The following is a 23,863-nucleotide window of genomic DNA, read 5'->3' as shown; positions in this document are numbered from 1 at the left end:
ATTCATATTTTTAAGTGAGATTATAACTTTTTAAAATCCCTTCAAGAACATAATCTGTCCATCTTGTCTGTCTGCCTATTTCTCTTTGTAAATGATTGCTATATTGCACTGTTTCTTATTTCTTCTGGTTTGTTTGAGTATAGTTAGGCACTTTTTTTCCTCATGCCAGTAAAAAAAACTGAAGCTTTCACGCATTTAAAAGTGTATGTGAATGAGCCCATATGCTGAGAGTGTAGTTGTTACAATCCACACAAACCATGACACCTCACATGCATATGTATGCGATCTATACCCAATTGGTCTCAGTTTTAAATGAGATTAAGCTGAGAATGTTATTTCATGTGAATAGGCGCCACACACACTCACACACACTTTATCATCTCTGTTTGTCTTTCATTATTTTCCTTATTAGCACGAGCAAACATCTTTGTCTTCATTCTGCAAGGAAATTGTTTTTTGTCAGCCGATTTAGCATGCGGGGAGGGAGAAAGAGAAAGAGAGCAGTGAAAATGGAAATTGATTGTATTGTTTTTGCATTAAATCTCTCTGTGGCAATCACTCCGACAAGTGGCGAGAGAAACGGGAGGGAGTGGAAAGGAAAGGAGGGCATTGGAGGAAAGAAGTAAAGGAGGAATGGAGGAGAAACTGGGCAGTCTGACAAAAAAATGAAGGGATAACAGAGGATGGTGAAGACAGCAATGGCTGTTGAGGGATGAAGAAAACACAAAGGTACATCAAGATGGAGGAAAAGTGAGAGAGGAAGTTGCGGTGGTGGGTAGTTTGGTTCATGTTCAGTGAAGTGGAGTATTTAATTTAACAAGATGAACGAGCTGCCCAGGACGCTGGTTTCCCCCCCCTCCTCCCATCTTGGAAAGGATGAAGTATGCTGCCCTTCTCTCCTTTGAGGTCAGGCCATGATTTTTCCCAAAGGTAATGAAAGTCAACCTAACAGGGAAGCCCACATCACCTGGCACTGCTACAGTTTAGTGCTACATTGATTTTTGATTTCCTTACTTAAACGGTTTGCTCCAAAACAACGAACACCAAAAAGAGCAAACATATGGGTACTGGAACGTCACTTCACAGGTCTCCGCTGGCTATGGTTCAAAGTCGAAAAAGGACAATTAGAAGATGTCAGAGGCGATTGTAGGATTTGAACTTTAAGAGGTCTGAGCTCTCATTGGATCGGTTGGTAAACAGTTTAAAAATAAAAAGTTTTTATTTTTTTTAATTTTTAATTTTTATTTTTACATTTAGCGGGAATGAAGGGCGAGATGTGGGTGAATGCAGGTTCACTACATTTAAAGGTGCAGTAGGTGATTGACATTTTTTGTTGTGCTGATTGAAAGTTTCTTCACTTTCCAATCAAGGTTATAATATATATTTCCTTAGATTTAGTTTTAATTTTGTTTTAACTTTTTGTTTTCAAATTCAGCTACTTTTAATTAGTTTTAGAGGCAGATTTACTAGTTTTTTTTAGTTTCTATATTTTAAAATTGCTTGGTTTTAGTTTAGGTTTTATTAATTTCAGTGTTCATTTTAGTTTTGTGTTTGTTGTTTTTGTGTAAATACAGATATTTGTTAGGTGTAAGAAAAAAAAAATCATCAGAATAAATATTGTATTAAATATTATAATAAAAAATCAACCAAAGATAGGCTACATTTTGTTTTTGATAATAGAACACTACCATCTACCACTACCATCTACTCTTCCTCTAACACATATAGCAGCCCACAAGATAGCAGCCTTAAGTTAAATATCTGTGCTGCTTCTCAGGTTAGATACATAGTAGTGATGGGAAGTTCAGATTTTTATTGTGAACCAGATCTTCAAAAGTTTGGGCTCGACATATCAAAAGTATGTAGTCAGCAATCATAATTTCAGTCAGTTAAAACATCACCATGATCTGAAAAGTTTCTTACAGTTACGTTTTGCAAACCAACTGAATCATGATTCACTTATTTAAATTCCATTACGACTTTCTATTATGTAATAAACTTATGGTTCGCCAGATCCTCTCATTTAAGCCCTCGATTTACCCTCACTGCAGTTGTCCAAGTTTTCAGTCACTGTCATGTACTGTTCGTTCGGTTCACTGAATCACGCATGCCCAGTATTATAAGTTCACTGCTTCTCAAATCTGATCTCTGTTACCTATCTAACTTATAAAAAGTGAGGCAAGTGGCTGCATCTGACGTTTTAGGTTGAGTCAACTTCCAGCCTTTTTTGAGTATTTTAAACACTGAAACATGGTTTAAAACAAAAGCAACAAAATTAAGTTGAGACAACTAATATTGCTAATAGGGCTGTCAAATGATAAAAATAAATATGTGATTAATCTCTCTTTTTTGTAATTAATCATGATTAATCATGAAACGTAATTAATCACAACATGCCATATTTATTACTGAAGTAAAAACACAGTCATGTAAGTGCCATTTAAATTTCAATACAATCCATGCCAATAACAAGCAAAAATGCTTTCCATGTTGGATTCTAAGTGGACTACAAACACGTGTACGTATGCACGCACACACACACACAGTGCCGGTGAGCGAGAGGGATCCCTTTAGATTCATCAACATGATCTCGTTCATCAAATTTGCTTAAACTAAGCTTTCTAAAGTGTGGCTGTATTAAACAAGCAAGGATTCTAACAGAGGAACGTGAAACAGACGCTTTACAAACGGGGGGAAACACGTCAAACTTAATGAAACATTTGAGGGACGCAGCTTAAGGGCAGAGAAATGTTTTTGACAGCTTGTGAATTCATCTTGCACTTTCATTCACATAGACACCAATACTCAGCTTTGATGATTAAGATAATACTGATCAAGAGTCGACCATGTAAACAGCGATTATATTTTATTTTTTTATTTTTATTTTTATTTTTTTCATTATCTTAAATGACCACACGAGTCCTGAAATGCGGAGTTTTTTCTTTCCGTTCGCCATGCGGTATCAAACTCCATTAAAATATCCTGAATGAAAATATGCTGAATGAGAGTGAACTGCTGAACTGCAGTTAAAGTCTAAATATTAAAAGTACAACACCCGAAATTGCTTGAATCTCTGGAGGACACGACATATTTCTTTGCACGTTTAACACACGCAGGGCCAGAGCAAGCTCAACTGGCGGTCTAGGCAAATGGCAATCATGCTATTTTATTTATATGGAAGGCCGAGGACCGTGAGGGAGGGGGTGGGTGTAACGGATGAATGTGAGGACCGGGGGGGTTTGCTCGCTATTCTGTTGCCCAATGCAGCCACCTAGGTCGCCTCCATGGACGCGCCGGCCCTGAAAACTCATCGGCCACAACAGGAAATAAATAAAACTGCAACTGCGTTATTTGCATTATTTTTTTTACGCGATAAATATTTCAAATTAATCACATGCGTTAACGAACTAATTTTGACAGCCCTTATTTCTAAAATTACTCATGTAAAGATAAACTTTTTTGGTCCCACTTTATATTAAGTGGCCTTAACTAATATGTACTTACACAGGAGTTAATAGTTTGTTACAATGTACTTATTGTGTGAATACATGTATTTACTGTGTACTTATGCTTGATTAAAATGCATGTATGTAATTACAGCTGTAATTAACTTTTGTAATTACATTTGTAAATACACTGTTGACCATCCCTTACACCTTAACCCACCCTTAAACCTACCCATGCCACCAAACCTGTCGATAACCCAACCTCTATCCTAACTCAAATGCACCACAAGTGTTCTCAAATACATTATAAACACAGTAAGTACATTGTATTTATTTTTTGATGTGAGTACATAGTAGTTAAGGACACTTTTTTTTTTTTTTTTTTGTTAAAGTTAAGTTACTTATTAAATTAAATTAACTATGCATATGTCATTTAAACTGAATTCAACTGACTTCTGGCTTTAACCTCAGAAAATAAATCTTCATTTCTATTTTCTAAGCACAATATACAGTGATTAAGTAAAAACAGATAAACATCATTTCCTGTCAATAATAATAATAAAAAAAGCGAAGATGGATTACAGACCATAACATTTATTCAATGTCAATCAGTGTCCCTTTTAATAGTGACTACACAGCAGGCCATTAATGTGGCTGCACGTACACAATACATAAATTAGATCAGATTAGATTTGTAGGCAAAAGAGTCAGCGAGGGGCAGAGTTCAAGAGGCAGACAGCTCCGGTGAAAAAGCTGTTCCTCAGTCTGCTGGTTTTTGTCCGGGGGAGCCTGAAGCGCCTGCCAGTAGGAGTGAAAACAGTCTGTGAGTGTTGAAAGTTGTCCTTCAGAATACTGCGTGCTCGGCGCTGACAGTGGTTTCTCTGGATGTCCTCAATGGCTGGCAGAGTGGTTCCTGTCATGCGTTGGGCAGTTTTCACCACCCGCTGCTGTGTCTTTTGCTCAGCAACAGAGCAGCTTCCATACCAGACCGTGACGCAGTAGGTCAGGATGCTTTCTATTGTGCAGCGATAGAAGTTCACCAAGACAGCTGATGAAAGCTGGTTCTTCTTAAGTTGCCTTAAGAAGAATAGGTGCTGGTGAGTCTTCTCGACCAGGATGGAGGTGTTGGTGGTCCAGAAAGGTCCTTTGAGATGTGGGTCCCCAGGAACTTTAGGGATGAGACAAGCTCCAAATAAACATTAATAATCCTTTTGAGAAATCCTCCAAGACACCTCAGTGAGGAGATTTGCATACTTTGATAAAGATTAAGGATGCATAGTGTCCAGTCCCACAAAGATTCTCTGATATATCTCAAATATATACATTTTTGATGGTTACTTGAAGTCGAGGGCATCGGTAAGTTCAAACAGGCCACATGCATTTGACAGGTTTAGTAAACCTATGACAGACCTGTGATAATCCAAACTGTGTTGGGCTGATGGCAATTTTTATTTATTATTTTCCCGTGGGCAGCCACATGCACCCCTGATTCCTCACAACTCTATTAGTAGAGACAAAAAAGAAACAGGAGTTCAGGTAGTGGATACTAACCAATAATAAATAGCTTAATACTAAATAGCAAAATGATGAATATCTTAGATAAACTACAAGTGAAGTTACAAAGGTGCAGTGAGAATGCTACATCATTATCAGTTAGAATGTACCTTAGTTAAATTCCTGTATTTATAAAAAAGGTTATATAGGTTATTGTGTGCTCACTTTATTCCAGGTGTTTTTAATGATCAATTTTTTTTTTATTTAAATTTCTAATTTAATGTGACTGGCAAATGACAGATCAGGGAATTGGTGCTATCAGTTAGCTTTAGTGAAAGACTGACAGATAATAAGAAACTGCATTAGGATATTTTTTTTACTGTGTGTTCATCGCACACATAAAAAAATCTTCAGATATCAAATGTAATTCTATGGAGCCCACTATTGTTTGCAATTGTTTACCCATGTTTTACTTAACTGCAAATTATAGCTGTATATGTGAATTGAGCTGGATGTGAAGTTTGAAAACCCACAGGTAACAAACTCACTTTGGTATCTAAAGACCAAGACAATGCAGTTTAGGATGAGGTGCATACAATATAAATGGTTCTGTCAATGTCAGTAGTAAATGTAATGCAAGGTAAAATAAATTAGAAATCTGCAAATTTATTCACTATGCAGAATTAAAAAAAAAAAAAAAACTCATGGACAAAATCTTTAAAACACAAACCTTACTTTCTCTTACTCCACGTTACACACAACTAACTGTCCCATACATTTCTGCATTTGATTAAATGCATTTAATTTGTTAAATTAATGTGCTGCTAATAACTTAGGTGAGCTAGCTAAGTTAGCGCTAGCAAACTGCACCCACACCCAGACCACCCACCAGAGACCTTGTTAATAAGTTCTGTAACGTTAGTTATGTCTACTAAGTGTTTTAAAACTACTTTCACTATTTGTCGAAAATAGTAAAACAAATAAAATAAACTAGATTGCAATTATTTAAAGTATGTAAAACCTACATTGTGAGTGTAGCACTTTTTACAGTGTACTGTTCTAATAACTTAATAACTCCATATATATTGGTTTATTTCAGGCATGCTAAAAAGTAAGTTGTTTGTGGATAAGAGTGCTTACTGGAGACGTGAATCATTACAAATGATTCAGCTCAATTTGGTGAACTAGTTCAAACAGTTAACTTAAAAGATCTGGTTAAAAAGGAGGATTTGTTCACGATCACAATCACTAATACGGAAATAAAATCCATTTTTTGGGCACACATGTGTTAAATTAATAGTTCTAAGCGTCTGCTTGGGTCGTATGTAACACCCTGCTGCTGTCATGTCGACTTGTTGTTTTTGTCGTGGGAGCAACATTGAGGATGACTGGAGGAGAGAAACAGCTTAATTTGGCCAATGGCAGTAGGAATACAGACTCTGAGGTGCTGTATGGTTCAAACACCTGCAGTGCGAAGAAAAAGATTTACTTTTAAAAGTTTTTGCTAAAATTTTAGTAAGTTTCAGTTAGTTTTGTATGTACAGAACACAGTTTGAGTTTGTTTTAGTTAAAAAAAAATCATTTTTATTTTTATTTCAGTTAACACAAATTATTTAGAATTTTTTTTTTTTTTGTTCATTTTCATTAACTATAATAAGCTTGATTCCAATAGTAATGATTAAAGTAAATTATCTAAATATATGTATATGTAGATAGTTTACACTGTTATTCCACACTAACTGGACATATATGCTGTTATTCAACATTTGAAAAATATAAAACACAATAACTTTAGATTTTTAACACTGACACTGAAAAATGTTATCTCTTTAGAATTGAGAAGCTTTTGTTGTCTATTTTCAAGTAAAATACAAAAATACAATTGTATAATATAATGTTCATAATCTAAATTAAAATTTCGTTATCGTTACCTTTTAATCTAAATTAAAAGGCTTCAAATAACTTTCTCAAAATTTAACTATTTTCAACTTGCCATGCTGTACTACAATTTCAGCACTTGTGGAGGAGAGATGATGAGAAGCAAAACCTCAAATAGCAAGACTCTGTACTGACCAAATAATGACCCCAAACTGATGACCCTTTCCCATGCAGGTGTCTAATAATCACACACACACACACACACACACACACACACACACACACACACACACACACACACACACACACACACACACACACACACACACACACACACACACACACACACACACACACACAAAGATCAGAACAAATGCTGCCTGTGTGAACCACTCATTATTCTTCAGGCTCTTTGTTAACAAAGCTATTTTTATTTTATTTATTTATTTTTTTGCTAAAGAAGTCACATTGCTTATACTGTAAATTATGTGATTACAGACACAAGTGAAATCTGCTAGTCCAGCGCTGCACTTGGAGAGCACAATTATAAACAAATGCAGTTGTAGTGTTTGCAAGTTGTTCTAATACCATACACAATGGATAGATTTTTTAAATAAGATATAGTGTAGGTGGTATGTAATTTCCAAGCACAATAAAGCATGTAGTGCCAGTCATCAGCCGCTTGATGTCCAAACTAATAATATAAATGCATTCATTTAACCAATTGTTTTAACAGTCGTTTCAATCTCTTTCCAAAAAAAAAAAAAAAAAAAAAAAAAACGAGGCACACTTTCAAGCACAACTTACTTTGGAGATTAGGCATAAATGTCAACAGAAGCACACATTTTTCAATATCTTTCAAGTATTAAGAAAAACTTCAGCCATCGTGTCATCCTTACTTCAAATGTTAAAATCTAGATTTGTTGACAGACAGTTTGGGCTACTTATCAGAATTATGGGAATTGTCGGCTCGGTAATATTTAATTGGATGAACAATTTTTAGTCTTATGCCTTACCCAGAATATTAAATTACATATTAACACATTTAGATAATTTGCTTTAATCAATACTATAGGACTGTGAAGTGACTTGCAACCAGTGCAACAAAACATGTTTCTAAAGACAATCACCTACTGCACCTTTAACTAAATATTTTCTGTCAACGACTTCCTTTTTTAGCAGTGAAAGAAAAATGTGAAGGCTGTCCATCATTTTGACAGATTACACAGACCGTGATCTAACTTTGACACCATCCTCACCTACATTTTGCTTTTTTATAAAAATAAATAAATAAATAACATCTGCTCTGTACCATCCAGTAGGAAAAGCACAGTCACTGCAGCAGAAGTCAGATTTTACATGTGTGACAAGTTAAGCCCTGTTCAGACTACATAGTCTGTTATGACAGTCAATCTCTGAGATTATGCCATTTTTCTCTAGATAAACTCTTGATGTGGGTACTAATTATTTCAGACTACTTCCTCAATCATCGCATTATGTCTATGATGCACGTTCTGTCATCAAGACATCACACACATTACATATGATAAATAGACACTTAAATATTTGTATATTTTCTGACCAAAAACAGTAGATGAGTATTCTTATTCTGTGGCAGCAAGAGGCGCTTCTGGAACTGCAGAAGCAGTTTTACAGAAACATCTGTAAACAAAGCAGCCCTGCACTAATGTAAAACAAACAATAATGTTACTTCAAATTAAAAGCACAATGATACTGCTACTTACCTTTAAAGATACTTTACGATATAAAAGTTCCAACACTGCATAGTGAATGAAAACAAAATAAGTGGTGTGTTAGCTTACAATGTTAGTATACTCCCTACACTCACAGAATGCTGTTATGTTGCAATACTTAACAAACCTTTCTTCCAGTTCATATATACCTTACAGCACAGCCCTCACTCTTACATTTTGTCATTTTAAAAGTGGTGTATGTAAGAGATTATGTGTATCTAGGAGATAGTAAAAAAGGGAGAGTACAAAGTAACACTTTTGGTTGTTCCTGTGCAACATGTTTGCACAGGAAGTTTGGCCAGAGTTGAAATGGTTCTCTCGAGGTTTTTCCCTTCTCTTTGGTCAATTGGTGAAGTTTTGTTCACTGCCACTGTTACCACTGGCTTGCTTGGTTGGAACTTGTGAAGCTCTATATCGATGGATTTGCTCTTCAGCGTTTGGACTGTCAGAAGTGAAAATTAGCAGTTTTTTAACATGAAAAGGGTTTATTTTATATTTTACATTTATTCAACAAACCTTTCTTCCATGTCATATATATACCTTACAGCACAGCCCTCACTCTTTCATTTTGTCATTTTAAAAGCGGTGTATGTAAGAGATTTTGTGCATCTAGAAGAGAGAAAAAGAGTACAAAGTAACATTTTTGGTTTTGGCCAAATAATGAACAGAGTAATAGGGTTAGACAAACCATATTTGTTTAACAATAGCACACAAGCTTCTCCTATAAATGAGCACTGAAAGTTTGACCGCCGGACCTAAGGTTTCAGTGCAGTATTGCCAAAAGTGCCAGGAGTAATAATTTTCTATTTTCCCCTCTTATGTGGCAAGCTGTAACAGGCAGAGGATTAGTTGTAACGCATGTTTACAAAGGTAAATTTCACACAATTCATTTAAATTCAGTTTACTTTAAATAGTATATTATCTCGGTACTTGGCTAAATGTTTTTTTATTCTACTCAGCACAGCATGTTTATTTTTGTTATCTATTAAATAAACAAATACACAATTTATTTATCAAATACAATTTATTTATTTTTTTGATAATTTTTTTTTTTTTATTAAAACATGTTTTATATAAAAAGTTTTCAACATTACACTCAAAATTCAGCAATTATTTTGTTTAGTTGGTGTCCAACAGTGTGTGGCTTAATTGTAACACACTGTTACAACTGACTCCGCTGTGTCGTGTTTTCCTCAAAACTGGCTAGCAGTCAATGTGTTTTTTTACATCTTTCAAAATGGTTTCATCTTTTTGCCTTGAAAACATTAATCACAACAATATAAGATTTCACTTGCATAATTTCCCAGATTTTTTTACATAAAAATATCGACTATAATAAAATATACTTTTGTGTTTCAAAATGTAATTTTTTTTTCTCATCCAAATTTTGCTTTTACAATAACTGGCTGGAAGACGTCTGCCGACACTGTGGTGAAAACCTTGGAAGCATGCCATGGTTAACCCTTAGCAAATACCTTAAAACTCTGTGTTACATTTTACCCCGCATTACTTTGTGCCCCCCACTCTCCTTTTTGTCAACGATACTCATGTGACTATATGAACGACATGAAAAAAAACCTAAACATCCTAGACTTTTTGGGTTGACGTCATGGTGTTGCAGATATGGCAGCAGTGGTTGTGTGCTGACTGCTGACTGACACATTAAACAAGAAAATATGTCCTGATGCCCATTTGGAAAAATGGAAACAAATCATGTAACCTGAATAGGACTTTAGAAGAGGGGATTGAAAAGACTACGGCAGAGATTTGATGCACAGGAGATCTTGTAATGAATGTTCAGTACTTATACAGTACTGAATGTTCAGTTTCTCCTATACACTTCACAGTCTATGAAATATGAACGTACTTGGACTTCCTTATATTAGATACAAACCAGAAACCAAGACAAAACTACCATCATGTCACTTGCAACATGTTTGCACAGGAAGTTTGGCCAGAGTTGAAATGGTTTCTCTCGAGGTTTTTTCCTTCTCCTTGGTCAATTGGTGAAGTTTTGTTCACTGCCACTGTTGCCACTGGCTTGCTTGGTTGGAACTTGTGAAGCTCTATATCGATGGATTTGCTCTTCAGCGTTTGGACTTTCAGAAGTGAAAATGAGCAGTTTTCAACATGAAGAGGATTTATTTTATTTTTTAAATTTCTTTTACTTGTGTGGAAGACAAAATTAAAGTGAATTCTATATGTTTGTGTTTATCTGTTTGCATTGATACTTACTATGTAATATACTCATGCAAATACCTACATTCGTACTTGCATTTGGCGTGAACACTTATTACAATATGTATCATTCTTAGAACTGTTTAAAAGTTCAAGACACTCTCAAGGACTTTTTAAAAACAGATTTTTACTGATTTGTGTGTGTTGAGCATCAGTTTAGACGACATTAGCACTTGTCAGCTTTAATTGTGGATAAACCTGGGTAATTTTTAGCTTTTGTCAGCTAATTTCATCTTCCAGGATTATTTTTGGGGCATGATCAAAATCTATGATGTACTGCTGATCTGCTTATCCAGTGATGACTTGTCAATTTCTCATTATCATATAGCTAAGTTTTCTTACCCTATGTAAAAACCCTGCTTTATAATTAATCATGACAGCACATGCTTTCCGATGGCAAGGCAGACCTGCCAAGCTGCGAGACAAAAAGTCAAGCAGTATTTAGGCATTCATTAAGGGTCATATGTGTTTGTTTCCATGATCCACGGGGTTTGTTGCATGCTTTTCCCCACGATGCTGTCAGCACCGATACAGAAAAGCTGTTGGTTTGCAGCAAGTATTTTTGTCGAGAAAGCTGTAGGAGAATTGGAGAATGGTGGACTTTGTCTTTTATCAGTTGAATGGTGGACTTTGTCTTTTATCAGTTAAATTTGTTACCATTCAGACACATCGCCTATATCCGTGCTGCTGTTCACCAATGTTTAAAATTGGAATAGATAGGGCAAGAGACCTACTGCACTGCTTCACTGTGTCTGCATCTAGACCTGGAGATTAAGGAGGAGAGAAGTCCCCCTCATTTGGTAGTGCTTATATGAACGCAATTATCTTTATGATGATATAACATTGTGGTTATGTGTATATGAAATTACAAATTACAAATGTAGCAGGGCATTAAATTACTGTTTATTTCTTTGCATTTTAACTTTGTAAACTTTAAAATCATACGTCTCCTAACGGTTTGTGTCTCATTCTGTGAGTCAACTGACAACAGCTGTTCGCTCTCCTCTTTCTCCCCTGCTTTGCTGGCCACACCCATTTCTCCCTCTGCTCACAGCGCTCCACACCCCTTATGAAGCATTTTTTTCAATTCTGACTTGTTGATTTAGATAGTTGTGATTAGGTATTTTTACATCATCTTATTTGACACAAAATCATATTTTACATTTTTTTCTACATTTCACCTAAAAAGTGAATTCTCTCATTAATTGCATGCCCTCATAGCAATCCATCAAAAATATCCTCAATAAAAGTCATGCTGCTAGTGCAACATGAGGATGTGTAAGAAATTACAGAAATCTCATATTTTGTTGGGATAGTTCACCCAAAAATTTGAATTCTGTCATCATTTGCTTAGTCAGTACTTGTTCAAAACCTGAACGCATGTAAACAAATCAATCCATTGAAAGACTCTATGAACCTCTATCATATTTGTTTTTTCCTGTTGTGAAAGAAAGTGGATACCATGAACAGAATAATAGTAATATACTGTAGATTATTTTAAATTTGTATGACCCTGTCCATCAAACTGTTGCATCTAGAGCAGTCTGAATTATAAAGTATGTTGTTCTGTCTTATTGTGCATACTTCCAAACCCACTGTTCATTGTTTGCAATGAAAAACATAAAAATAACAGAAATAAATAAATAAAACAACAGCTTTTGGGTTGCAGGCAGTAGAAAGAAAAGAAGTCTATTGTTTCTTTTGTCATTTTCGTAGGGATCACATTTTCACTGTCATGAACTCACTGTGGTTATTTCTTTTTCTGACTTTATTCACACCTCCTGTTCACACCTGACTCTCTCATGCTAGATTAGACATGTGCCACTAAACAGAACCTCAGAGTCTTCCTCAAGCTGTTTTACTTATAATTACATGTGACAGCAATGGTTGACATTCTCATCAAAGATTTATAATGATTCAAATCAGTCTTACAGTGAATAAAGTTCACAGAAATCTAAAAATTGGTTGTTTTAAATTAACAACAATCTACTCACCTTTAGAAATATGTCACTCATTATGTCTTTTTAAATAGCTCTTAAGAGTAATGACACTGATAAAAACCTGTATACAGTTGGAATAACTTTCTGAACCATTTTATTTTGCAGCTGATGACATTGACCATCAATGGGGTATCTGCATAGCTAGTGTTTATCAGCTAATAATAAACTTCCGGTAAAAGCTTAACGTGACTATTTTCAATCTTACAGCTTTGATATTGTAAAACAGACTTGGGCCCCGTTTACACTACGGCGTTTTTGTTTCAAAACGCATAAGTTTTGCTACGGTTACGCCATCCATCCACACTACGCCGGAGTTCTCGAACGCCGAAAACGGAGTGTTTTGAAAATGCTGGAGAGGCCGTTTTCATTCTAAAACACTGGTGCTCCGTATCAGTGTGGATGAGGAAAAACGGAGACATCTGAAAACGGAGGCTGGACAACTGAGATTCGCTACCTGATGGGGGCTTTTGTGTCATTGCGTATCCTTACCTTATTCATCAAGCCCCTATCACATGACTGTAACACATGGCTTTAATGCTACCGTAAGACAGTACTGTAAACAACAACATGGGCACAGAAATAGGACCGTTGTTTGCACTATTGTTTTAGGCGCCATTGTGCAGTTATTCATTTGTTTTGTTTAGTAACAACTCGACCTCGTCGTCTGTCCACAAAAATACCTCTCTTGCTTTCTTTGCCATCGCGTTTAATGTTTAACCGGCGTTTGTTGACGCTTTCTGTTTATACTAGAACACGCATGCCCAGAGTGCGCGAATGGTCATGTGATATATGTTTTTGGTGGCGTAGTGTGGACGGAGATATGTTCAGGAATTGTTAGGTGAAATGCTAGTGTGGACGCGGATTGTTTTTGATCTAAAACGCCGTTTTAAAACTAAAACGCTCTAGTGTAAACGGGGCCTTAAGCATTCATGTAGTTGTTAAAGTGTAAAACGAGATGATAGACTATGATAGAGATGATAGTGTAATTGCTAGCGCTGTCAGTATGAGCAGGCTATTGCAGGAACTCTATATTTTGAAAAGATGATGAAGGAAATTGGACTTCAATGGAGTGCTTCTTGCCTGGTCTCAAACCCACTTTATGTTGTATATCGATCAGGCAGTGAAAAGAAATCAGACCTTAAATGTGACAATTTTATAATGGAAAGACGCTAAGGCTAGCTAGTTGAAATTGAAAGCCTGTGTGTATATACTAAATTAGAATTTACAAGCTTAAAAGTGTTTTTTAATATATACTGTATGCATAACATGTTGTTTTAGTATCTATATCTCAGTGGCGTGCAGGGAGGTTTGAGGCTGGTGAGGCACGACTCTTTCAGGGTCATATTTACAAATATATATGCACCCAATATAATTTGCCAATTACCATTTGTGTTTCATATATCATATCAGCATTCTTTCTATACAAATGGCAGGTACATATTGGGCCAAAGAAGAATGTAAAATGTATAGTGATTAAATATGCCCCCCAAAAACACCAGGGTGGACTCTAAAGACAAACACACACGCTCGCAAGCATGCACACACACTGGATTGCACACTTGTTTTACCTTTTACAGTACCTGTGAAGGAAGTCTTAAAATGACTTGAATTACTTGAATGATCAAGTAATCTTCTGTCTTGTCTTTTAGCTCCAGCATTGGTCGTCTGTTATTTATTCGCGTTTTTATTTAAAGTCCAATTTTGAGAATATTATCATTACATCCATAATTTTTGCAGTCAGTCAGCGAAAAACATAAACAAAGGACTCCTATGGAATTTTCCTGCAAAGAAGAAGAGCAATCACTGAACAAGTATAACATTAGCTCAAATGTGCCCTCTTCAGTGCAGCAGAGCTACTGCCTGCCTCACATCTTGTCTTTTCAGTGCGGCTTTATACCGGATCCTTACACTAAATAATTGATAGGCATACGCTAAACACATTATCTATAGTTTGCAAAGTGAGGACATAATAAAAATGTCTGCAATTTATAAAAACATTTTTATAATGCATTACATTGGTAGCATACACTGGGTTGGCAAAAGGCATGACCTCAACCCAGTGTGCAGGGTATTGCACAGTCTGATTCGAGGCACAGCTCCAGCTGCCTCACCCGGCTTCCTACGCTTTAATTGAACAGGAAATATGAAAAATACTGCGATTTTGATCATAAAAATTATTGAAATCATTTGAATCATACAGAAATTGCATTTATAGCATGGATAAGTGGACATATATTAACTTTATCATTAGTTTAGGAATAATTTACTGTTGTGGTTGGGTTTAGGGGTAGGGATTAGGTATGAATTACATTTTCGAACAAAAATGGCTTTCCTGGATCAAAATAGATATTAATCCAGGATAACATCCTGCTTGGCAAAATCACACATACCTTTAACCATAACTGAGTGAATGCATGTGACTTTTAAAAGCATGCAGGCATAAGAAATTGTACAATTTGTTACTTTTAATACCAGTTATTTTATTGAATTATTTATGCAATAAAGACCTTGCACATTATTTTACAGTTGATTATTCAATTTATGTACCTGGATATTGTTTGAATCCTCAGAAACCCTTAAACACTGTTTACAGTATTTCATTTATGCAGATGCGCTGCTATAGATTCTTTCCAATCATTCTAAAATTATAAATTCTTTCCAAATAGAGCTATTTCAGTCATCTGGTTCTCTCTATATAGCAGATCTAAAAATCTAAATCTAAATATGGCAATGTCAGATATTTGAATAAAGGTGTTAATTGTATCTTCAATGCTGTGGCAGTCTGCATTGGTCATTCAAATCAAGTTCATCTTTTGCAGATCATTTGCTTTCTTTGAACACTGGGTCATCCTCCCCTGGCTCTCATGACACTCAGAAAAGAATAGAAGTCATTATCAAAGTGCCAAACGCTGATCTCTTCAACACAGCAGTCAAGTTTAATCGCTGTTTGTATTGTCTTAGTTAAAAGACACCCAGACCCCTTCCAAATCCAAAGAAAACTAGAACAGCATGTATTAATTTTGCACCATGAACCTACTATACAAGTAGCTTGAAAAATAGGTTATTTTTTTTACTATTTTATGTGTTATTAATTTCATTGAATCAGCACAATACAAAATACTACTAATAATAAGAGTATTCTAAACATTGCACTCATCAATGCAATAAAATAATGGTTCTATAACCTTTAAACAAATCTTTTTTAGGCCACTGTTTTTTCTCTCAGAATCAAACTTTGTTCCTCTGTGTTTTTCATATTGCTGTTGCCCTTGAAGTAATTGGTAAAGCTTGTAAAGAAAGTTTTTTTTGTGTGCATGTGTGTGTGTGTTTCCTGCTTGTTCTTGTGTGAAATAATCTTTGTCATTCATTCAGACTCAGTGGATTAGCAGGTATTCACCCTCCAGTGAGCTCAGTGTCTGTTCTGTACTCTCTGTGACCCTTTGCGCACAACCTTGCAGTTCTACGATTTTTATAGGTAGATTTTTCTCCCCTTATTCAGTTTATTCACTGCTTTAATGTTCTAAACAGACTCGCACAATGTCTGACTGTGAATTCTCTGGACCATTCCTTTGTTAATGTCTGATCTGCTTCATTTACGGCTACTGTGTTTATATTCTTTTTTGTTTAGTTTTTGATGCTGTGTATTTAAAACAAGGGTTTTATAAAGTTCTTATTTTTGATGTTCACAGGACTTTAATGCCGGACTTGCCATTGCTGTGGTGGATCTGACGGCTGCGTGTGTAAAGCAGTTTGAGAGGAAAGGATTGGAGATCACTACACCCTTCAAATCCTTCTGGTAAACTTTTATACAGTATTTTAGCTTAAGTTCAGGTAAAAAGAACATTTCATCAAAATAAACTATAATAACATAAATTGGGCAGTTGATGTTATTTTAAACTGATTTCAGATGACCTTCAAATTGAGTTAAGCTTCTTACCTGGATTTTCTTAATATCATTTTTTTTTTTAATATCATGCTAAAAACCCATCAAAGTTTCACTTAATGTCAGACTTGGAGGATTAAGAGCTTTAAGTGTAAATATTAATTTATTTATGCGGATATATCTGGGTTAAAAGTTCAGAGAAGCTCAACATTTCAAACACAAGTTCTGGTTATATGAGGATTAATGTTTCATATGCTTTATAAATTTTTAGCACATCTAGAGAAATGACAATAAATTGTACAGTATGCAGAACCTGCAGCAGGGCTGGGTAAGTTATAATAATAATATAAGTTAAATAATGGATTGCTAATTACAGCATTAAAATTGGGTTTAAATTACTTTGCATGTTAAGCAATTAAATCATATGTCCAAGGCCATTGAAAATAAATTGAAACATTTAAAAAGCCATTATTAAAACTATACGCTCCCATGACTCAATTAAATATATAAACAATACAAAAAAAAAAAAAAAAAAAAAAAAAATATATATATATATATATATATATGTGTGTGTGTGTGTGTGTGTGTGTGTGTGTATGTATGTATGTATGTATGTATGTATGTATGTATATATATATGTGTGTGTGTGTGTGTGTGTGTGTGTGTGTGTGTGTGTGTGTGTGTGTGTGTGTGTGTGTGTGTGTGTGTGTGTGTGTGTGTGTGTGTGTGTGTGTGTGTGTGTGTGTGTGTGTGTGTGTGTGTGTGTATGTATGTATGTATGTATGTATGTATGTATGTATGTATATATATATATATATATATATATATATATATGTATGTATATATATATATATATATGAATGTAGACCTTATATCATCATGAAATAATTCATCTTTTTTTTAAAAGCATATGCAATTGTCTTGACAAATGCATTCCACTTTAGTTGAAAATACATTTATTATGCAAAATATGTTAGCTCAACACCAACATTTTAACAATTACTCTGCTTCTCTAAATTGTTTTATACAAACAGTTTGAAAGTATTTAAGCACACATATTAAAGTTACAGTAATTAAATGACCTAAAACAGAAGCTAATCCCTTAATTTGGCAAAAAGTAATTTAATTACAGTTTTAACTAGTTTGTAACTAACACCTAACACTGCCCAACATTATGTTGGACTTCTAATAAATACTTATTTTCTCAATACTTAATAATATCAGTAATACTTGTTAATACTGAATGATAACTTGTGAGCTTAGCATGCATACCAGCAGTATTTACATATTACACAGAAATGTAATTATATTGGCAGCTTTTAAAAAGATATATAATAGCAATAAAAAAAATAGTTTGGTGACTTCGCTGTTCCTGCTGGATAAAAAAAACTTTTTGTTGATCTTCTCTTCACAACTACATTGCATTCAAGTGCAATATGTGTGGATCAACTGAGATTTCAGAGAAACTTAGAGGAAGACTTGTTGAAGCTCATAAGTCCTGGAAGAATTATAAAAGGATTTTACTGGCCCCGGTTGTCCAGAGTCAGACAGTTTACTCCTGGATGAAATTCTGCTCAATTTCGGCATTCCATGGGATTGGGGAGTCCTGCTGCAACCTAAAGTTCAAAAACATGTCCACGTCCTCCAACATCATACTAAGTGAAAACAAAAATGCTGCATTCAGCCTGAAATCTTAAGTTTTAATGTACTATAGAGTGCTAAATATTATAAAAACACATTTCTACTTTGGTTTTAGGATAATGTCTGAATAATGAGGAAAAAAAAACGTTTTTATTTAATGTATATAACTGGATTATTAGTCCACTAAAGGGAATCAATAAAGGAATATTAAATTTGAATAGATTAAAATTACCACAAAATTTTTATTCTGTAGTTTACTTATACTTAACTCATCACAAACTTGTTTGAGTTTCTTTCTTCTGTTTAACACAAAAGAAGATATTTTTAAGAATGTTGTAAACCATCAACTATTGACATCAATGTTATATCAACATCCATGCATTCATTCCCTACGGCTTAGTCTCTATTTCAGAGGTTTCCACAACATAATAAACCACCAACTCTATTGATATCCATTTGTAGGAAAAACAATTATACTATGGAAGCCAATTGCTGTAACTTATCAGTATTTAAAAAAAAAAAACAAAGCAAAAAAAAACAAAAAAAAAAACAAACAAAAACAAAAAACAAAGAAAGGATGTTTTGTGATAAGTGAAGGGGTGAGTAAATGATAACAGAGTTTTCACTTTTAGGTAATCTTTATCTCTTTTATATTAGACAAATATGATAAATTGCTACATTTAGCAAGTTAGTGATGTTCATTTGCAAATCTGATGCTAAAAATCATTCCTAAGTGAGAGATGCCAATGGACGCTTTTCAGATTTAACATTCATCAACATCTTAATTGCTTGAAAGTTTTTAATATATTGATTTAAAAAAATATAAGATGTATTTTCTGTTATATCATTTTGGCTGTCGTTATCAGTCTCACACATCTTTTGCCCTTACTGTGAAAGTTGTGAAAACACTATTGTGGAGTTACTATAAATATTTGAGCAAATAGCAATACCAAACTTTTATTTGTCCATATCTAACTGTGATGACTTCTACTTCTGAGAAACGTGGATTTGTGAAACGGGCCTGTTGCTCGCCATAGCACATAATCCTATCAATCACATCCCAAAACAAAGATGAAAATGCTTTTAGTGTATACACTGGAAAAAATGTTGGGTTGCACACAACCAATTTGTGTTGGGATGACATGAAGGAATGACATGAACTTACTAGTTTTTACAAATTAAAGTGAATTGAAAATAAAACAATTAATTTGTGGAAAAAAAAAAACTTAAACAATGTTGTTTTTTTTAGCTTATTTTGAATAGGTAGCTATGAACCAACATAATGTTGTGAGTATACATTCCTTTAGAAAACCTAACTCTTACAACTGTATAATAAAGTGAGTAAACCCACCTAAGTAAACATAAGTGAAGTTTATTTATAAACTCATTTCAAGTGATCCCTTGCTTATGATTGACCACGGCAGGTCCCGCATTAGCTATCACATGATTTACCAATCAGACAAATCCCAATGCACATAAATAATCAGATTTTCTCACCTTAATCATCTTCAATTTGAAGAATACCCCCATCCACCTCTACTCCTTCCCCTATTTCCTAGATTAATCCAGAACAGGGCAGCATGGTGGCTGAGTTGTTAACCCTGTTGTCTCACAGCAAGAAGGTCGCTGGTTTGAGTCCTGGCTGCGTCTCCCCATGGGTTTCCCCTGGGTAGGCCGGTTTTCTTTCACAGTCCAGTTAGTATAGTTGGCAGTTTATTCCGCCGTGACAACCCCTAATAATCAAGTAATAGGCCAAGTGAACAAATTATGGGGAGCTCTCAAGACCTATCTGAGCCTAGACTTTGCTCTTTCCTGATGAAACAGGAGGGAGCCCTGGCTCAAACATCTTTTGAGCTCAGGGCTCTCTTATAAAACAGCATGCCAAACACTATCTGTCTGTCTGTCTGTCTGTCTGTCTGTCTGTCTGTCTGTCTGTCTGTCTGTCTGTCTGTCTGTCTGTCTGTCTGTCTATCTATCTATCTATCTATCTATCTATCTATCTATCATCTATCTATCATCTGTCTGTCTGTCTGTCTATCTGTCTACCTGTCTACCTGTCTATCTGTCTACCTGTCTGTCTGTCTATCTGTCTGTCTGTCTGTCCGTCTGTCCGTCTGTCCATCTGTCCGTCTGTCCGTCAGTCCGTCCGTCTGTCTGTCTGTCAGTCCGTCCGTCCGTCTGTCCGTCCGTCCGTCCGTCCGTCCGTCCGTCCGTCCGTCCGTCCGTTCGTCCCGCATCTAAATGTGAACTCTTGAAATAATTATATTTCTAATGCATATGTTTATTTTCCTTGTCACAACCTAATTTTTAATTGTTGTTGTAGCACGGTCCCGCACCAGTGAAACTCTGTCTGGTTGATTTATTAGAGGAAACTTCCTTCTTAGTTAGTGATTGCACCTAAATAAAATATTGATTATACAGTTGAAGTTTGCAAAAATATTAGTGTCAAGGCGCTGTAACTTTTTTTTGCCTGTGCAGAATGAAATTGAGTGCTTAAATAGCCGGACAGTGTGAGATTTATAAAAGGAAGAGCAAACGCTGTTGACTTCCCCTTTTTTGAACCTTTTTATTTTCAATTTTTTTTTTTTTTGTTGCACAGTTTGTTGCCTTCTGTGTTATTTTCAAGCAGGCACTCTCTCATTACGACTATCCTGCCACTCTGATAGCATCCATCTGAAGCACACTCATTATTGATCTGTTTCCTCTTCCTCTCGCGTCTTTTTTTCTCTCTTTCTAAATATCAGCTCTGTTATAACGGCAGTACAGTACAGGCATTGCTCACCTGTGACCCCACGCAATCTGATGTTTTCAACAAAGCAGCCATTTGCAGAGGCCTAATCGATGAGATGTTTTCGTGTTTGTTTTTTAATGATCTTTTTATAGCTGATGCAGAAAAAAAAAAACACCCAGATACAACAACAACAAGGAACAATGGAAAGCTATTGCTCTCTTTCTTTGGCTCACGCACACTGTTAAAGATTTTTCCTCTTTATCTCCTAGCTTTGTTTTTTATGGACGGGACAAAATATTGATCTGTTTGTAACTGCCTTCTAAACGCTGAGTGATGTGAGGACGGACGACTATTTAGTGTTAGTTGTTGGTAAAATAATTGGAATTTTTCTAGGAAATGACGTATTATGGTCTCTGTGCTCATTTAAAATAATGTGCGCAGAGGGTGTCATAATAGAAATGGAAAGCATATTGAGAGCTGTTACCGGTTTTTGCATTTAGACAGTGTTGTCTCTCATCACTGCCAATTATAACGCAATAATGAACGTTTAAAAAGAGGCTTCTGTTTGACCTGAGGCCACTGGGAAACAATTGTTAGGTTTAAAGCCAGGATGAGTTTAATAAGCATAACTTCAGGATTTTGTCTAATAAGTAATATTTATTTTATGTAATTTTTTCAGTATATGCTGTATTACATAAACAGGTGAAATATAACAAAACACAACACAATACAATGATAAAACTCCGAAATCGCATACTTCCATACTACATAGTACACTAAAAATATTATGCAAGTGGAGTAGTACAACCAAATTCACAGAATTCAAAAAGTACCCAGAAAAGTGCGTTAGAAGTACCCAGATGACCTGCTGCTTTTGGTGAGATTCTGAAGTGCACAATGGATGGACGCGGATGGGCGCAACTGATGCGGGTAGGTCATGTGATGATGACAAAATGGTAGATGTAGTACATCCGAGTTCCATTCATACTTCTCACATTCATACTATATAGAACATACTTTTCTAATGACCGAGTATTACATTTAAATTCAAATGCAGCACCTACTGAGTAAACTACCTGACAAAAGTATTGTCACCTATATCAAGTTTTAGGAACGACAAATAATTACTCGACTTCTAGTTGATCAGTTGGTATCAGAATTGGCTTACATGAAGGGCAAAGGCCTTTAGATTACGCTTATTTTACCAGAATAAAAGATGATCACGCCTTGAGTTTTAATTAGAACAGTAAGGTCTGACTGGAATGACAAAGAAAGTGCGCTTGCAGGACTCCCAGAGTTCATTAATATAATTTGGATTCATCTTCAATGCCTCCTCCTTCATCTTACCCCAGACATACTCAATAATGTTAATACCTGGTGACTGGGCTGGCCAATCCTGGAGCATCTTGACCTTCTTTGTTTTCAGGAACTTTGATATGGAGGCTAAAATATGAGAAGGAGCACTATTCTGCTGAAGAATTAGCCCTCTCCTGTGGTTTGTAATGTAATGGGCAACACAAATGTCTAGATACCTCAGGCTGTTGTTGTTGCCCATCCTCCCTGTAGATCTCTCGCATGCCAACATAGTCATTGTAACCCCAAACCATGATTTTTCCTTCACTAAACTTGACTGATTTCTGTGAGAATCTTGGGTCCATGTAGGTTCCAGTTGGTCTTTTGCAGTATTTGTGGTTTTAGGGATGCAGTTAAACAGATGATTCATCAGAAAAAAGCTACCTTCTGCCACTTTTCCAAATGATCAACTTGAAGTCAAGTTATCATTTGTTTCTCTTACAACTGGGATCGACAACAAGACTTTATTTGGTAGTGTCGTAGGGGATTTCAGATGCAGCCAATGTTTTAACATTTTTATTTTTATTTTTATTTATTTATTTTTATTTATTTATTTATTTATTTTTTTTTTATTGTTTTTTACTCAAGATCAAACTAGAACTTAACCAATATTGGGTAACCTCCTCTGACCTGTAACCCCCTTGGGAGAAATTAAAAGAAACTGAAAACTGTATAAAATTCACTGTTAGTGATAAACAGAATGATCTATGAAACAATATGTTATGGTATATGATCATATAGTAGATGCAGTGGCGCAGTAGGTAGTGCTGTCGCCTCACAGCAAGAAGGTCGCTGGTTTGAGCCTCGGCTGGGTCAGTTGGCGTTTCTGTGTGGAGTTTGCATGTTCTCCCTGCATTTGCGTGTGCTGGATAAGTTGATGGTTAATTGCGCTGTGGCGACCCCAGATTAATAAAGGGACTAAACCGAAAAGAAAATAAATGAATGAATGAATATATGATAAAATAAGTGTAATGAAAATAACTAAATTATAAATGAAATGTATGAAAGATAAACAAAAAAGAAAATAATACTAAGGAAAAGCAAGAGTAAATAAATAAGTTATAATAAAATAATATTCAGGGAGAGTACTTAGCAGTATAAAATTCTGACAATATAAAAACCTTGGAAACAATTATCACTGTGTTACGGTATCATGGTACTATGTTTACCGCTGTAAAATCATTTCTTTTTAAATAGCTTAGTGAAATAAACAAATTTTTTTCCCATTTAACACAATATTTTACATTTTAGAAAACATTTATAATATTATGGAGCAATAAACATGTCAGGCTACATAGTTAAAATAAACTATTGACTTCTACTACCTTCATTAGCCTCAAAAACACAGGTTTCCTTGCAACAGTTAAAAAAAAATACCTGTTACATATTCCTTAGAAATAGTTTAACAAAACATTTTTTTGCGGTTTTAATACCTTGACTTTTCT

The 23,863-nt window shown here is 35.2% G+C and overlaps 1 protein-coding gene across 7 annotated transcripts in view; it reads left to right on the top strand.

Annotated features, from left to right (window-relative positions):
• arap2 (ArfGAP with RhoGAP domain, ankyrin repeat and PH domain 2) overlaps positions 1-23,863 on the top strand; it is a 215,979-nt gene that overhangs the window by 86,418 nt on the left and 105,698 nt on the right. For all 7 annotated transcript variants that reach the window (XM_087262102.1, XM_087262107.1, XM_087262103.1 and 4 more), the window contains one exon: positions 16,500-16,606. In XM_087262102.1, coding sequence (XP_087118228.1) covers positions 16,500-16,606 — 107 coding nt within the window. The remainder of the gene's footprint in view (positions 1-16,499; positions 16,607-23,863) is intronic.

Source organism: Danio rerio, chromosome 7 (assembly GCF_052040795.2).
Source record: "Danio rerio strain M-AB ecotype USA chromosome 7, GRCz13ab, whole genome shotgun sequence".
NCBI lineage: Eukaryota > Metazoa > Chordata > Actinopteri > Cypriniformes > Danionidae > Danio > Danio rerio.
This window is presented reverse-complemented; position numbering and strand designations above follow the sequence as displayed.